Source organism: Alosa pseudoharengus, unplaced genomic scaffold (genome assembly GCF_046254945.1).
Source record: "Alosa pseudoharengus isolate Yale_2024_CS ecotype anadromous, Long Island Sound unplaced genomic scaffold, YU_APseudo_1.1 YU_APseudo_1.1_scf_23, whole genome shotgun sequence".
In the NCBI taxonomy this organism is placed as follows: Eukaryota; Metazoa; Chordata; class Actinopteri; order Clupeiformes; family Clupeidae; genus Alosa; species Alosa pseudoharengus.
In genome coordinates, this window is record NW_027468685.1 from 23,074,540 (window position 1) to 23,092,237 (window position 17,698).

A 17,698-nucleotide genomic window follows, 5' to 3' on the forward strand; every position below is an offset into this window, starting at 1 on the left:
AGGCACCAATTTTAGACAAAAGTGAATTTCTCCACTCATTGCTTCCACTCATGCCTCATGCTATATAATACACAAATGGACCCAGTAGGTGTGTGGGTAGACATGCATTTCTGTTTGAATGCATTTTTCTGTGCGTGTGTGTATGTGTAAAAGCACATGTATCATACATGTTGGTGTGGGTAATTATTCATTTATGAATGTAATATATGTTGGGTATGTGTGTCCATAATTATTTTGTGTGTGTGGGTGTGTGTGTATGTGTGTCAGAGCAGCTTGATCAGACCCAGTGTACAGGGACAGGGCTACCACACAAGCCTGGGGTTAGAGAGCCTGTAAAACGATCCTCACAAGCTGAGCACATCCTCTACGCTGGGGTCCCTGTGTGCTGCCTCCCTCTAACACACACACACACACACACACACACACACACACACACACACACACACACACACATACCCTGTGTGCTGCCTCACACACACACACAGACACACACACACACACACACGCTCACTCACTCTCTCATACACAAACAGACACACTCACACACACACACACACACACACACACACATTCCTCTGCAGTCACTGTGCAAGGGGCAGGCTCAGAGTGTGCTGGAAGCCTGGAGCAGCTCTTCACCCACTCACTCGCTCTCACTCTCACTGGGAGTCAGAGGGAAAACGAAAGACACACAGAGAGAGAGAGAGAGAGAGAAGGAGGACGACAACAGGAACTAGGGGAGGTCTGACGCCACACGCGCTCACACTCTTGTACGGGACAATACAAACTTCTTGTCTGTCTACGTGCACTCCGGTTGCCTGCTCAGTGCGTTAGGAGAACCACCACCACCACCACTGAGCTCTCGGTGCCTCACATGGTGCACACACGCTGTCACTGGGCAACACGTGCAGCGCTGTTTCCCGAGGAAGAGGAAAAAAAAGGAGCCTTCAAACGCAGAGTCCTCCAGGCCAGCCACAAGGTCTGTGCAGCAGGACTGTGTCTTGTAAGCAGCAGGGTTGTGTTGGAGTGTGAGTACATGTAAGAGGAAGTGTGTTTGTTTGTGTGTGTGTGTGTGTATGTCCATGAACGGATCAACGATGCCCTTAAGACACTCTCTCCCTAGGAGGTCCAACATGGACTCGGACGTCCAGCATTCCAAGGCTACGGCTGGGGCTTACCTGGTGGCCCTCTAATTTTCAACCCTGACCACTCTGGACACCTTCTACTTCAACAGATAAACCTCACAAGATCAGAAGATTACATAAACGTCACGCCAGCAAGAACACCACTCAAGTGACCCCTCGAGAACTCACTCTTTTTGTTCTCTTTCGTGGTTTTTCTTTTTTTTTCCTACAAAAAACCTTCCCGTCAGTTGCAGACATGCTTTGGCGTAGGTTTGTGTGTCCTCTCCTCTCCTTGGCAGCCCTTCTGGTGGTTGCCAGCTGCGGAGTGGCAGAGCCGAAGAGGAGCACGGATGGCACCACTGCGACCTCGGTGGGCAAAGGTGGCAGCAGTGGCAGCAGCAGTGGCAGCAGTAGTAGCAGCAGTAGTAGTAGCAGCACAGCTGGTGGGAGGGAGGGTGGCGGTAGCAGCAGCAGCAGCCGGCGCTACCACCGTGTCCAGCACGGCCAGTGCACCTACACCTTCATCCTGCCCGAGGGCGAGGGGGGCCCCGGGGGCACCCCGTGCCGGGAGGCCAAGGCGGGCACCCCCGCGTACAACGCCAACGCCCTGCAGAGGGACGCACCGCCACCCGAGCCGGACTTCTCCAGTCAGAAGATCCAGCAGCTGGAGCACGTCATGGAGAACTATACCCAGTGGCTGCAGAAGGTAAGAGACACTTATCGGCACTCTGGCCACAGAGTGGACGTATGGATCCCATATGTGCAAGTCCAGATCTCGGAGGGAGATTAACGCGGTTACGGCACAGCAAAGGGGGAGTAATAGAGATTATGGTTTGGATTTCGCTTCGCTGTCTTTGCCTGAGGATTAGCTTCATTGCTTGTTCATAAAGAGAGTTTGCGGTGTGTGTGTGTGTGTGTGCTTGAGGTCTATAGAAAATTCTGGTTTATTTGATGATGGGATTCCTGGGACTGCCTTTGTTTTTGTTATGTGAAGCCTGTGTGTTGTTAAAGAGATTAATTTATGTCCTCCGAGCTTTGAGTCGCTGCAAAGTTGCAACGGGTTGTCTAAAATGGGTTTCAGAGTTAACTCCCACAATAATAGAGCCTCGTTAGACAATATTTACTTAAAATCTTTTCAAAATGTGTCATTTCTACCCCAGATAATTATTGATTCTGAGATAGGATCTTACAGTCGCCATATAAATTAGGGTGGTGACCTTTCATTGCTCTCTTAGTTTCAGCGATCCTACAAGTCATCCTTACGTGTGCCATAGCGGCATTGTGCCTTGCAAACAGAGGAAGGGGGATATGTGCTTCTGTGCAGCTCATCGAGTGCACAGATGTGGGGTCTGGTTTGGACAGCAGAGCCCAGTAGTGGCCATTTGTCAGTCACCCGGACCCCTTCAGTATGCTGTCTCTTTAATGACAGGAAGTGCAATACCCTCGAGACAGCACTGGGGAAGAGCTTCAGCTTCCCTAATGTGGAGCTAGCCACTAAAACAGGAGAGAATGAAGAGGAGAAAGAGAGGGAGAGAGAGTAGGGAGTGGGGGAGAGGGGGAGAGAGAGAGAAGAGAGAGAGACCGAGAGAGAGAGAGAGAGAGAGAGAGAGAGCAAGAGAGACTTAACCGTCTGGAGTTTTAGGACAAGAAGTCAGCAGATTTGAATGTTTTAGTGCGAGAGACAGATTGTGTTAAAAATGTAAATATGCTGGGGTTTGAACAGGCACCACTGGCTTCATTTTGGAGACGCTGTTGGCACTGTACACTGTGAGGCTGTGATAAGGGGTGTCGAGGCTGTCGAGGCTGTGAGGCTGTCGAGGCTGTTTGTCTTGGCCTGACGGGCCACTCACGCTGCGACAGAAATGAACACGCTCAGAGCAAAGCTGGGTTTGCTGACAATCACATTCGAATCATTCCAGAAATAAGCAACCATCACGAAATGTACTTCACGGTAATTAATTACAGTTTGACTTATTAGCTGCAGAGCGAGGCTGACCTTCAGTCAGCCTGATGCATGAAGCCATGCTTTTCCCATAATGGGAGTTTGAAAGAGAAGCCCCCCTTTAATCAGTTAATGTTCAACTAATAAATGGATCTCTATGTATTTATCTTCTGTTTGGGCTTTGTTAACTCCAGCTTTACCATAGAAACGAGAATTAACATGCATTGAGCACAATCTAAGATGTAAAGTGATTTAATAAGGCTTTCATCCAGGGGACGTTGCATTTGGCAACTAGACTGCTTTTTTGAGCTTTGCGACAAGCTGTCTCCAAGAGGCAAGCCTATCTCTGAAATGAATACATGTACTAAACAAACTCACTTAAATACTCTGAAGCCTTTGCATGTTTACGTTTCTCTGTATTATTGGGTTTTTTCCTGAAATGGACTAGTAGCCATGCTGTGATTAATTGCTTAATCACAGCTATTTATTTTTGTCCAGTGTTGGCACAAACAGGGTAAATGACCAGTGAGATGGATTACTTCTGTGTTCCAAAATGAATTGCCCTCAATATTGTCAATTGTTGTCAAGCTTACTGTTGGCCTTACTAACTGTATCTCACTGTTCTTCATGCTTGGCATGTTATTACATTGGACTATGTTCTTATATGGTGCTGGACTATGTTCTTACGAGGTCTCACCATTTCTTTCTTTTTCGCTCTCTCTGCTTTGCCCCTCTCCCTCTCTCTCTCTGTTTGTGTGTGGGTGTGTGTGCATATGAGTGGCCGCCTGTGTGTGCTTCTGATTTGAACATTGCCCTGTGAAATAAGGTGATCTATAGAATTCTTATAATAAAGAACAACTGTACGCTCCTAGCGAGCAAATCTGAATGAAAAAGAGATGTATGGCGGGTTCAGTAAGTTTAACACACATGCCTCACATGGTATCTTATCTTAGCGCTTCAAACATCCTGAGAGAACATTTTTCTGGCCGATAAAAACTGCATTAACGCAAACTAAAATACATATTGTATATCTGAACCCATAAAGCAAGGCCCACTAAAAGCATAACGTCAGCTAGAATTAGTGATGTGGTCTGTGAGGCCCCGTTTTTTTAAGCTTCGTTTTAGTTCTTCACACCAAAGTGTTTACCATGTACTTCAGGGATGATGAAATGTTTCATCTTCTGTGGGGAGGACCAGCATGTTGAGCGAGAGGCCTGACCGAACACACACACTGTTCAGTAGAATCCATCTGTCCGTCAGTGCTGTAAAAACACACATAAGCAAACACACACACACACATACAGTACACACACACACATACATGCGCACACACACACACACACACACTCTACACTCTGGGGCATTTGCCGACTGAGTTCTGGCCTAATGAGGCTGTGAGACGAACCTCTTTTGAAACACAGAGAAAAGAAAAGAGGGGAGCTCAGGAGGTGGACGGGGGGGTGGGGGGGGGGTGAAGGCATCTGCCAACAGCACCGATGTCGTAATGCCTTCTTCAGCTCCACAAACCGGACGTCTTTATGGACCTCGAACATTTCTCATCCCGCAGCAGTTCAAAACAAAGAAGACAAACCGCCTGCGATTCCTCCACCAGCCCGTCAGGTCCTGGCGTTGTCCTCGCACGACTAGAGAAATATTTCATCACCAAAGCAACAGGCAACAAGCTTTGAGTGACGAGGCAAAATGAGCCAATGCTCGATTTAAAGCATGAAGGGATGAAGTCGCAAGGCATCTTACTCAATAGCCTCAAACCGCACAATGCTAATTCTCTGCTAGCCTAATGCGGGGAGACATAAGGACACGATTAACATATTTCATCTGACAGCAGATATGCCCATCAATCTTAATCACCTGGTCCCTGCCCAGCAGTGTGAGACGGATGTCCAGATAACACTGGCCAAGGCCCTGAACTGAAGACAGACACTGACTCAGAGGCCATTCATTCTCACCGCTGTGTCGGGACACTTTCTGACATATGGGGCCGTTTGCCCAGGGCTTTGTCCAACTCCGGCGGTCCAGTCGGAGGAATTCTGTTCTGTTCAGAAGAGGAGAGAAGGCACAGATAACATTCTTAACCAGTCAAAGGTGGCTTCTGTTTGTCCAGGGATTACCACGGAGGCTGCCAGGGCAAAGAGAGAAGAATTTAGCTGGATTGCCTCTGATCTTTTATCATTTGTTTCAGGAAAGCAGCCTTCTTAAGTACCCCCTGCAAATTCTAGCCCTGGCTTCTTTTTGCTGTGCCAAAATGAAAGAGACGTTTAAGAAATGGTTTTGTCCTATTTAAGGAACCATTACTGGCAGAGTTTAAAACACTTAGCCAAACATCTAAAAGTGAATCTTTAAATTGTATGCTTTCAAACATTACCTGTTCAAGGATATCTGTGTGCACATGTAATGTGCAGGTTTATCTGTGTGTGTATGTGTGTGTGTGTGTGTGTGTGCGTATGTGCATGCTTGCACGTCCGAGCCTCAAGAATTCGTCCTTCTAAATGTTTGAGTGCAGTCCATTTTGGGACAGGCGGCCTCCCTAAGCTGCGAGTCTATGTGGGAGTCCGCGGGGAGGGGGGAAGTGATAGATCTTCACACTCTCTGTGTCTGGAGGAGACTTTTCAGGCTCATGTTTCTAAAGGAAGGGCCTTGTGCCAAAAAAACTGAGATGCAGCGGCTTAGGGAAGTGAGAGGGATTCAGGGGTGGGGGAGGGAGGGGATGAATTTGTCCATATCTCTGTGAAATCCTCATTGTTCTGCCTTTCGACTCTAGTTATGGTGGTGATGGCTTGAGTAAACACCTTGAGTTTAATCTGGATGCCTGACATGGACAGCTTCTGAAAGCTTCCCCGCTCCCCTTCAACATGCATTTGGTTAGAAGGGTACAGTGCAAACCCCCACACCCCCACCCCTCCCCATCCTCAACTCCACCTTCCAACTGGTGCTATCTGAGGCCCACACAGCATGCCTGTGCATCCAGGCAAAGACCTGGGCTATTTTCGGGGTGACTTCCTCTGTATCAAAGTTTGTTTTTGCTGATAGTGTGGGCCAAAACTAACAATCAAAATGGCGGCGGTGGGGGACGAGAGGGGAGAGTGCTGGAGGAGGAGGGATGGTCAACAGACTCGGAGGCTCTTCTTTTCTTTTCCTTTAGGCCTTTCTGTTTCCTCTCTGTCTTTCTATCTGTACTTCTTTTTTTTCAGTAACCGCTTTGCTTAACTGTATATTTTTTCTCCCAACAAGAACAAAGACAAATGAATACACCTCAAAGCATAAAAAAAACAACAGTGATGAGTCTGTCTCAGTTTCTCTCTTACAGTATTACTTCTTACGTCTTTTGTTTCTTACTGACTAATTCTTCCTTTCCGTCTTTTTTTCTTTCAATTTTCCTTTCTCTCACTTTCTTTCTCTTTTACTTTCAAAGCTCAAACAGATATTCACCAGTGTCACCAGTACCAGTCCATTCGCTCAAACCCGTGTCCCTTCAAGGGGCTTAAAAGAAAACAGAGCTCTGTGCTTAGCACATCAGGGGAATAGCCATGGAAAGCCATTACCGGGCAGTGCCACTCCACCCCCGAGTGGATATGAAAGCTGAGTACGGCATAATGTGTTTCTCCGGTCTGGGGGAAAAACAGAGAACCAGGGGCTACCCGGAGGGTTTGTCACTCTCGATATGGTCAGTCACTTTGTTTCTGACCTGTATTTCTTTTCACTTCCACCACAAATTCATATTTCAACAGGGTCGTTAAGCTCTGCTCTGGCGTTGGGTGTTTGATAAAGGGCAGACAGGGAGTCCTAAACTCTATACCTTTGGCTTACGAAACCAAATAAATGGTCGGGATAATTTCCGAGTTAATTTTTTTCCCCGCATGGAGGCAACCGGCAGGTCTCTCTGGATTTCTCCCTACGTGAGCAGCATCATTCGGACGTGTGGTTAAATTTCCTGCGCCTCTCTAATGAATCACCCTCCAGTGAGCTCTCTCTCTCCGCACAGGATTTATTGAGATTTAATTGCAATTATATTTTCGTATTTTGTTAGGTGCGTCGAGCATTCCATTTGTCCCAGTTCCTGATGTTTTTGCTCATGGGCCGAATCTCAACAGCGAGAGAGTGAGAGTGAGCACAGGATAAATTGAGAATTTCCTGAGCTGCGTTTGGCTTTCCGCATGCCCTCGGGTGTATTTGCTGCTGTAATGGTTGTCATTTTTCTTCCCACTATATAACCACAGGTATTGTAAATCACTGCTCCCGTATGCCTTTCAGGTAACAGAGTCATCGATAACATCGCAGAGTCGGATTGGTCATGTCTCGGTGGCGAGTCCATTTGATCCCCTTTTTCGCAGGAAAAAAGGACTGTTTCAGAGTTTTATTCTCCTGAAGGGAATGGATATGGGCTCTATTGTTTTTGGGAAGGAGAATTAAAATGATTTAGACAGCTTTGCAAAGTAAAAACAGAGCTGGATGTATGCATTAGCAGTTGAGCACCGGTTCAGTTTCTTCTGCAGCGTATAGAGAGCACTTCAAACTGGTGCAATCCATGCAAGCCCAGCAGAGCAGGTGTGCATCTTTCATTTTATCAGTGATCCATCTCTCACTCGGTAGACACACGTGCAGACGATCACTCAGACATACAATAGCCCACATCCTGTAAGTCTCATAGTCACTGAGACTTTGTCCTCTTTAACTGGGGAAGTGGGGAAGGGGGGGTGATTGCACTTGTGTCAGTCCCTGGTGTCGGGCCTGCATGTTTCATGTTATAGGCCTCTTCTGGAGAGGGTTTGTCTCGGTGTCTCAACATTTTACTTTATGGGTCCCTTCAAGACAGCCAGTGTTTTTTAAGCACCCCCATCCCCCACCCTCCACCACCAACCCCTAGTCTCCAGTCGTCACAGCTGCACTCTCTCAGTCGTGTTTTCATCTTTCGGGGGACAGATAGCGTGGGGAGACATGAGACACTCAGCTATTTCAGTCCCTGACACAGAGCGAAATAAATAAGAATGAAATGCTGAGTCGCACGTCTCTTTTTAATCTCTTTTTGGAGCTCACACCATCTTTCTGCTCCTTGATGCTTATTTTCTTAGCTCCATCATAATCTCTATCTGACAATTATTAATCCCATAGATAAGAGGGTTGTTTGGTGGACACTTTTTGTCATAGGGGAGTGGAGGCTATGGTGATGTCACATTCCTTTATCATCCTTGTTCTTATGCTTAAAAGCAGTACCCCTTCCTTAGTACACACACACACATCTGGGTTTCTCATACTGTATATGTAGATTTTGTCCAGTTGCTTGCCAAAGCCCTGGACAATATAGGGACATGGAGAACGTAATTTCACCTTATCATGAGTGTAGATTCTTCAACTTCTTCAAATCTAAAGCATCGCATGGAATGGATGAAAGAGTTGATGAGAGAGTTTATGTCCAAACAGTTAACACAAAACACACGGAAACATATAAATGACCAAACAAAATTTAGAGAAAGCAGATACCAAGGACCTTGCAATGCACTGACTGAGGGGAGGAGGAGATTGAAAAAGGCAGAAAAACAAGAAAGTGAGGGAGATTTGTGGGTATTGTTATCATATCCTCAGGAGCTCTACTATGCTTTGCCTGTGTGGTAGCAAACTGCATAGTATATTGTCGTGGCAGTAGCAGTTAGCTTTGCAGCTGTGATCATGTCCAGTGCAGTTGTCATATGATCATGGAAACTTTGGCAAATCATACACAGTTGTACATATTCCCTTCAGGACTACAGATCCTACAGCTTGTGTGTATGCAGAGTGTGTATTACAGAGCAGGCAAATTGGAAGCGTCCAGAACTCAGGACAGGGCTGTGTGTGTGTGTGTGTGTGTATGCCCTTCATATATTCACCAGGCATGGACACAGCATACAGTTATCCATGTGTAGGTTACATGCACATGTGACTATGAGTGAGTGGCGAGGGTGTCAGAGCGCAGCTTTAGAGGCTAGGCTCTGCGCTCAGCGTGATGCCCTCCACCTCCCTGCCCTCCGCCCCGCTCCCCTCACACCCAGCTCCGGGCTCTGGAGAGCGTCTGAACTGTGGCCAGATCCCTGTCCCGCTCGTCTGGGACCGCGGCCAGCCTTCTCACATTCCTCACAATACCCGGGGTGTGGCTGTCAGGACCAACTGCAGATAATTGCTGAAGATGTAGATATAGGCCATCGAGTAGTCCCTCCACACCCCCACCCCCGACCCCCCCCCCCCCACCACCACCACCACCTCCACCACCACCACCACCACCACCACCACCTCCACCTCCCTCTCTCTCTGTCACAGCAGCCGGTGCTGGAGCTTTTAGAGGGCAGAGGCCAAAGGTCAATCTACATTATGCTTATCAGAGGAAGAAATAACACTTCAGACCCATTATAGTAGCAATCTACACAATTCCACACCAATTACCCCCGTGGTAGAAGGTTTCAGACACTTGAGGTGAAGTTCTGGCCTGGAAAGAGTAGTTAAGGAAGATAATAGCTGGTCTACCATGTTACTCCTTCACAAGGGCATGTATTGCACTCTCACGAATATCCGTTTCATGAAACAGGTCTGAAAATTGCCATTGCCATGGAGAATGTAAAGCAGTGTTATGTAAGAGCCGATTTGTTTGACCATAATCTTCAGAGCTGTTCTTTGAAGGCCATTTTAATCTCCGATTTGTAAGATTGTAAACAACAGGACCGGAGGGACGCTTTTCCTAAGCATCAGCTGCACCATCATTTCTAAAGATGCGCTGCAAGACACAAGGAAACTTCCATCCGTTCCCAAGTACTTAATGTCATGACATGGCAGGCTAACACGGCATGTTTGTGACTGAAGGTCTGGACAGGGCCTCCAGGGTTAATCTCCAGTTGATCTGGCACGCCTGTGTTTGGACATTAGCAGCGAGAGCGAGCGAGCGAGAGCATCTGTTCGTAAGCATGGACAGGATCTGCTTCTGTGGTCGTCCTGGATGACCTCCGAAGATGCCTGCTCCCGTAGTGGATTTGCACCGAGAAGCTTCTTCATGTGGGGTCGAACGAGTGCAATAACCATCATCTCCAGTAATTTTCCATCCATCTCACCCACAGAGAAACCTATCCACACTTGCTGGTGTATATTGCTGTTGAGTGGTGCAGCATGTACGTACCAAGGGTATAATTAGCTGAGACTGTGCACCACAGATATTTATACCACAAGTTGAATATTATGACAACATAAAACCACAAGGAGGGTTAAAACTTGCTACTTTCTCACTTTCTGTGACCAAGGCTCTGTGTGAGTTGCTAAATGCGTGTGCAGGTCTGAGTATGTGGTGTGTGTGTGTGTGTGTGTCTTAGAGGGGGGTTAATTGTTGTTACAGTCACATGTCATTGAGGGTATGCTGTCTAAACTCATTTGATCTCCCCCCTGCTTGTCATTGTGTGTATACACACTTTTGCAGCACTTGAGTCTGAAAAAGCAAAAATAAACAGTGACCCAGACAGATGAAAGGAGAGGGGATACGGCGACCCAGCACTGCGTATCCTCTGCTCTCTCTCTCTCTCCATCTCTTTCCATCTCTCTCTCTCTCTCTCTACCCCTCCACTGCACCCCTTCATTCTTTCCCTTTCTCGCTTTCTTGTGAGCACAGAGGGCACTGTATTTCAGCAGGGCAACGGATACCGTGGCAGATCCCAGACAGTAGTTTACTTGTTGCTCGAGATTGGTCATGGAGATTTATGGAGACCTGAGGCTCTGGCTGGGTGTGCTGCGTTTCATCTACATAAGCACTCAAGCACTCTCAACAGACCAGAACTAAGACATTGTGAACTGCAAAATGGCCTGATTCGATCTAGATTTTTCCATTGCCATCACATTTGAAGCAAGACTTGTCTCGTGTAAATCAGGATGTAGATTATTTAGATGTGTGAATTGATTTGGCAAATGAAATTACTGACACACTCCTCCAGCAGAGTATGTGCTTTGTGTTTTCTATTTTGTCTTCTTGGAAAACCGGTGCAAATTCATTGGTTCCTTGTCTGTTGCCCTTTTCTGTCAAGCAACGCGGATTTAAGGCATTTTCCCTTGTTTTCCCATAAACCTGCATCAAAGCACTTTAATTTAGCACATGTTTTTCTGTTTAAATGTGAAAATGCAAGAATGTTTGGGTTGTTGTTCTGAGGTTTTTTTTTATTCCTTTTCACTTGGGATTGAAAGCAGACAATCTAATCTACCTTGTCTATCCCAGTAAATCCTGTTTGGAGTGGGTAGTGATAAAGGAAGATGTTGCCTGACTACTTTAACACTGTCATAAGTGCTGCAGTGCTGTGTGGCCTTAGTTCATAACAAAACTGAAGTCTCATTCTGCTCCATTGGCCAGCTCACATCTGTGGTCAGATCACTCAGTTTTATTTGAAATGTTGAAACAGTTTTGAAGATGAAGTGTGACACCACCATGTCAGTGTGACTGCTCTTGGTCCCTGTGAGAAGGGCCCACGAAATAGAAATGTACTGAATCATCATCATCTTCTGCTCTCTACTCAAACTAATGTGAATTCCTGCTCAGGAATTCACAGGCCCATCTGGTCTTCTTTTGTGTCCATTGGAGAAGATTAGATTTGGATGTGTGTGAGCAGAGTGAAGGTATATTGACAGCCCCCTCCACCACTCCCACCACCCACCGCTCTGGCAGTCTTACTGTGGACTACTCTGGTGTGTCCTGCACGGGTTCGGAGATGATGACTACTGCTGTCAGCGCCGCTTCTTGGTCTTCAAAGGGCCCAGAGCAGACCCCAACGGGCCCAGAGATGAGGCATTGTATGGGGTCACCAGCTTCTTGGGATGGGGCTTCATAACTAAGTCCTGACGCAAGCGAGTCTCTGCAAAATATTAACGCTGAAGTTGTGCTGAGCCTTGTGCGCTGAGAGGCTCTCAGCTCTTTTTTAAGGGTGTTTTTCAACATGGGTTTCCTGTGGTATCCATCTAGTTGAGATGCGCAGATGGAATGCCAAGTCGTGCAGGATTACTAAGTCATTAGCTCTCTCGTTCTCCCTCCAGGAGGCTGCCCAGTGGAAACATTTCCCATGTGCTTTTCAGGATTTGGCAGAAAGGTTTTTTTTAGAGAGAGAGAGAGCTGAACTCAAGGCTGGTACTGGGGGTCGGTGCAGGTCCCCGATTGTTTTGCCACTTGTTTACATTTCCGCATTCTGGGGTCTTGGGTGAATAGTTGCATTTCCTCTCCCATACATCTAGATAAAACACAATTAATTGGGAGGGAGCTATTTGAACTCACCCGAAATTGCCCAGATATAAGAAGGCGGCCGTAATTCGAGGATTAGAACAAATATACAGTCATGTACGCAAGCACTGCCGAGAAATATTTACTCTCTGTCCCCACAATTTCACATGAATGATGCAGAGGGCAAAGTGCATCAGTCATAAGTCATGAATTTCACAACAAAACTAAAAACTGCCAGTAGGGATTGCATTACTGGGACTAAAGCCGCTTAATAGAGTTGGACCGATAAGACGTTGAGACAGCAAAGCATCCGGTTTTTAACACATTAGGTACAGGATTATAGGAGACGTGAACAGTGGGTCTGACTCGTAGGGTGTAATTTCAATGTCGTCATTTGGAGATGGCAAAATAATCCATGTCTAGACTAACTGAGAAATCCTTTTGCAGAAAATTGATAGTCATAACAAGTGAACATCCACATCGCCACTACCAAAAATTCTGGAAAAAAGTGGAAAGCAAACGTTTCTGTTGGATGTGAGCCTCGCAACCCTTCTGAGGAGTGCTCTGACAGTCAAAGCAAACAATCTCCACCTTTAGTCCTTTTATGTTTTGGTCAAGTTTGTGTACTCAAGGCAGTGTATCAAAAATGAATGGTTTTTCACTTTTTTTGCTCAAACTCTTTTCAGTTTCCCAGTTCTATTGACTCTTAGCTCCAGGCTATACGTTCAGCAAGTCCCCAGTCCCTCCAGTCACCGAGAACACATTCCAGCCTTTCACTGGACTGATATAAAGTCATTAAACTTCTCAAAATATCAGCTAAATGGGGTGGTCCTGCATGGATTAATCATCGTGGGGTTTTTATAAATGTGATTAGGATGAAAAGGGAGAGATTACTGGACTTTAGATATCCTCTCGCGTTTAATGTTGAATGAGCATGTAGTCTAAAGAATGCAGCTCTTGTTTCATGATGGTACCTATAAAAACATCTGGCTCAGATTCATAGGGTTATAATGTGACTTTTTCTCAAAACATTACTCTGTCCTTGTGAATATCTTTTGACCTTGGCATAAGATTATAAACATAGCTGTTCAAAAAAAAACATAAGATTAATTAACTATATTGGCACATTATTATTATTGTTCCATACTATTAAATTATTTTTGTTCCATAAACAAATCTTTTATCATATTGCACCATGAATTTTGATCCAATTTAACAGCAAAAGGACAAAATGTTTGTTGTTCCTAGAGCAAACACCCAGTCTGTAGTGTATTTGTCCTATTTGCCATACACGTCATGGTAAATGTCATGGTTTTTAAGTTGTTGGAAGGGTGAAGTACATGTTGCTCACCATAGTCTTATCATACATCAACATATTCACAGCAGTTCCCATAACAAAACATGATGGCTAGAAAGTAATACGTGACCCATGGCAGTGAATAAAGAAAGAACATGATGCAAACTCTTTCAGTGACAATAAAGACAAACTTGAGTTTTTCATGTGAATCATGTGCTACACATCAATACGGATCAGCCTGCTTTATAGTTGAAGTTAATGTCATATGCATCATTACTTGTATCAGTACTTCCATATTATTACACACACTAGCCTTGCCTTGGCTAATCTTACACAGTTATTGCATTTAGAACTATATAGACATTGTATTCATTTACCAGTACAGAGAAAAATTCGAGAATAAATTGGAATCCATTGAGCCTTCAGGCAAGCACAGCCAACTGAGGTCTGTGTTTGGTTAAGCTACCTCATAATTGTAATCCATACTGTTAATTTTTAAATCAAGTGAAAATAAATAATTAGAGATTGAAAACAGATTTCTCTGGACGTCCAGAGCTTGGCAAGGGGAGGTGTTCTCTTGGTGTCAGGTGCCTGGTTAGCTAAAGCTTTTCACAATGCTTTATTTTTGATTTCCCTTAGCCTTGAAATACACCATTACCATGAGGTATGGCACATTGGCAACTCCAAGCAGTATATCAAGCCATAATCAGATTTGCTTTGATTTACATGTATTTCCATTCTTACCCCAGAGTTCTTGTTTAGATAACTATCAAATTCTACAAGGCCAAACCGAAAGGCAAAGAACGTTAATAGTTATTTAAACAATAATCAAGCACGATAAATCATGCCTTTTGTTGCTGTAAAGCTGGACTCTTTGTTTAGGAATTTGTAATAGTCTTGTAGCCATTCAAATCAACTCAATAGAATCCTAAACTCATGCACATGTATTTGGTTTTGCATATTACTATTGTCAACATTAATTTACAATGTCTAGATATTGATTAACTCAGATGCATTTGTTTTGTTTTTATCTTAAGAAATATGTTCAAATTGTTTTGTTAGATGACAAATCAGAATAATTTAAACAAATAATTCAAATGAAGGAAAATGAGAGACTTTGTAGAGAATTCCCTATTCAGCATCTCTGTCACTGGACAGAGTGTCATGTTTTTTTTCCAGTCACAAGTGGTACATTGTCTCACTTTGCTGTTGTCTTTTCAACATCAAGCTAATTCTTTGTGATTTTGAGGGATGGTTGGTTTGGTTTCAGCTTGTGTATACAAATGACACACTTGGACGTGTTTTCGGGGGCATAATGAAATGAAATCAACACAGCCACATCCCTCACGGCCAGGGCCCAGAGAGGCTCTGGCAGCAGGGGCGCTTGTTTTCAGGATGGCAGTCCCGCTCTCCGCGGATGAGTTGCACCCTGGAATCAGGATCCAGCCAAGGGGGTTGCAACTAGTGATGAGTCAAGGCACAGGACCACCCACACGCGAGACCACTGCTCCAGCACCCCCAACACACACACACACACACACACCAAACTGGCCGAAGAAGTAACACATACACACATCTACAAAGACAGAGAGAGACAGAAAAAGGGCTATGGGGGTGGATGGATGATGTGATCATTTACACAGCATTTTGTGTAAATGATCACAGCAAGTGTGTGTGTGTGTGTGTGTGTGCATGTGTGTGTGTGTGTGTGTGTGTGTTTGTGTGTCTTTGAGTATGCTTGTGCGTGTGAGTTAGAGTGTGATAGAGCTGTGGCAGAAAAAAAATGAGGCAGCTGAGGGAGTGATTGTGATTGAGCGAATGCTTGGAAACGAGCTCACGGTACACAGGATCACAGAGGTTAACTACATGGCAGCCCTAAACTGTTACTTCACTAATCCTCCGTCCACACACATAGCCTCCCAGGCTCAGTGTGACTTATATAGGCCCCTACAAAACAAGCCTGGGCAGTGTGAGTGACTTATATACAGCCTGCGCTAACTTATATAAGCACAGTGAGCGAGGGTGCCCAGGGCACAACCTTGTAAACTCGGTTAAAGGCCAAAGCCGCAAGTGAGTTATGGCCATATACCTCTGACAAATAGGTTTCAAATAACATGGTAAACATACCAGTTAATTATAGTGCTGTTTCAGTCGATAAAGTGATGAGGGTTTTACCTTGTGTAAAAAAAAAAAAAAAATACTGGAAGCTATACTGCTCTGTAATTCACTTTATGGTGTTGATTGGTGTTAATTACCGCTTTTCAGTGTCCATTACTGTGATTTCAGACGTTCCTCCTTGGAGAGGGGTGGGTGGGGCAGGGGAGCGAGGCTTTTCCAAAATCCAGTCCACCAGCATAGATAAGCTAAGGTTTGACACTACTCAATCTGGGAAGTGTCAAACTACGCAGACAGGCCCTCTGCTTTCTTGCCGTGACTGTACTGCCTCACACTGCTCGATGTTTACCAGACGTAAATCCTGTCTGGCTCCCAAAACACAGCTTGCTTTGAGGAGCGGTAAACAGAGTGCTAATCTATCTAGAGACACAGTGTGTGAGAACTTGTTTTATGTTCTTCCACATTTGTTTCAAGAACTTACAGTTATCCATTTTTTTTAAAGTGTGCTTTGGGTCGGTGTGTTGTCCCCTCACGTCTCTCTCTCTCTCTCTCTCTCTCTCTCTCTCTCTCTGTCTGTCTCTCTTTCTCTCTCATTGTGTGTTTTGCACTCACACACACACCACACACACGTTTTAAGCACTATCCTCACTAGGCCAACAGCAGCTTAAGCAGATTGTTTTACCATTAACTGTGGGTCGTAACTCCGTTCCCAGTGCTCGTAAAAAACAGCTTCAAGCGATCCAGAGACGAGGTTGAACGTGCTACGGACTGTGCTTCTGGCCTCCGTAAATGGTGAGAATGAGGTTGGGGTGGTCATGGCGACAGGGGTCGGCGTGTCAGACACCGTCGTTAGCGCGGTATCGTGGGGAGTCTTTGCTCGACCTCGCCAACCGACGACGGCAGATTCCCCCCTTAAAACCTTTGACGCTGCAGCTCTGTCAAGGAGCAGTTTGGGAAACGTTAAATTCTGTTTATGCAGCTATCACTTAGCTAGAGGTGATTATAGTGGAAGGGGAGGCTGAGATTTAGAGACTCAAAAAGACCAGCTTCAATGTTATTGCACCTTCAGGAATGTCCCAAAGCATAAATCCTCCCCGTCACCTCAGAAAATATAGAAATGGCGAGAGTAAGGGGGAAGTCTAATGTATGTCGAGATTTGTTTTCATTTTTGTGGACAGGCTGTTATAGTTTAAAGAGTTTTTCCACCTCAGATTTCAAACTGGGAAGGTTCTATTTCGGATTGATGGAAAAATGGTAGCCCTCCACAGACTTACAAATCAAAGAAAAACCCCTGAAAAATAAATGTGAAATGAAAGCCAGTAATAATGTGCAAAACTACTTAGATTCGTATATCATGTCGTGTTGAAAGATGTATTCACCAGTCAAGAAAAATGCACTGTAATGTAAAATAATCACAATTTACCCTCCTTCCCAGGCCAGATTTAATCTAATTTTATAGTATGATTTCAATCAGCTAAAATATACTCCCGAAAAATCTTCCAAATAAACAAAATCCGTAAAAAGATTAATCATTCCAGACTCAAATGTCAAATATCCATGCAGTGACTTAAAAATCACTGCATGGATATTGTTATGGACCTTGTAGTTTAAAGGTCAGATTTGGGCCCGTAGATAGAGGTGACCCAGGCTCATTTGGGGGTGACCCCTGGTTGGTGGGCGCTGGGAAGATGTAAGCCAACCCTTCCAGCTGCAGTTAGGCCAGGCTGGATGCATTTCCCATCCATTCCAGATCATTTTAGCACGACTGAGGACCCAATTACAATTAATGGTCCATGTGCACTGCCACATTGATGAAGAACTCCTTTTGACTTATATATTTGCTGTAGATGATTGTTAATTATGATGCTTTATCTGACCTCTCTCACTCTCTTTTTCTTTCTCTTTTACACCCTCACTTCATCTATTTAACTTTTCATTAATTTCTTCTCTTTTTTTTGATTTGTTTAGAATTTTTTTCATCCAAATGCACTTTCACATTT

General features: G+C 45.0%; 1 protein-coding gene across 2 annotated transcripts in view; it reads left to right on the plus strand.

Annotated features, from left to right (window-relative positions):
* Window positions 1-683: 683 nt before the first annotated feature.
* angpt1 (angiopoietin 1) overlaps window positions 684-17,698 on the plus strand; it is a 47,313-nt gene continuing 30,298 nt past the window's right edge. For both annotated transcript variants that reach the window (XM_076302087.1, XM_076302088.1), the window contains exon 1: window positions 684-1,827. In XM_076302087.1, the coding sequence (XP_076158202.1) occupies window positions 1,378-1,827 (450 nt within the window). In that variant the 5' untranslated portion in view covers window positions 684-1,377. The remainder of the gene's footprint in view (window positions 1,828-17,698) is intronic.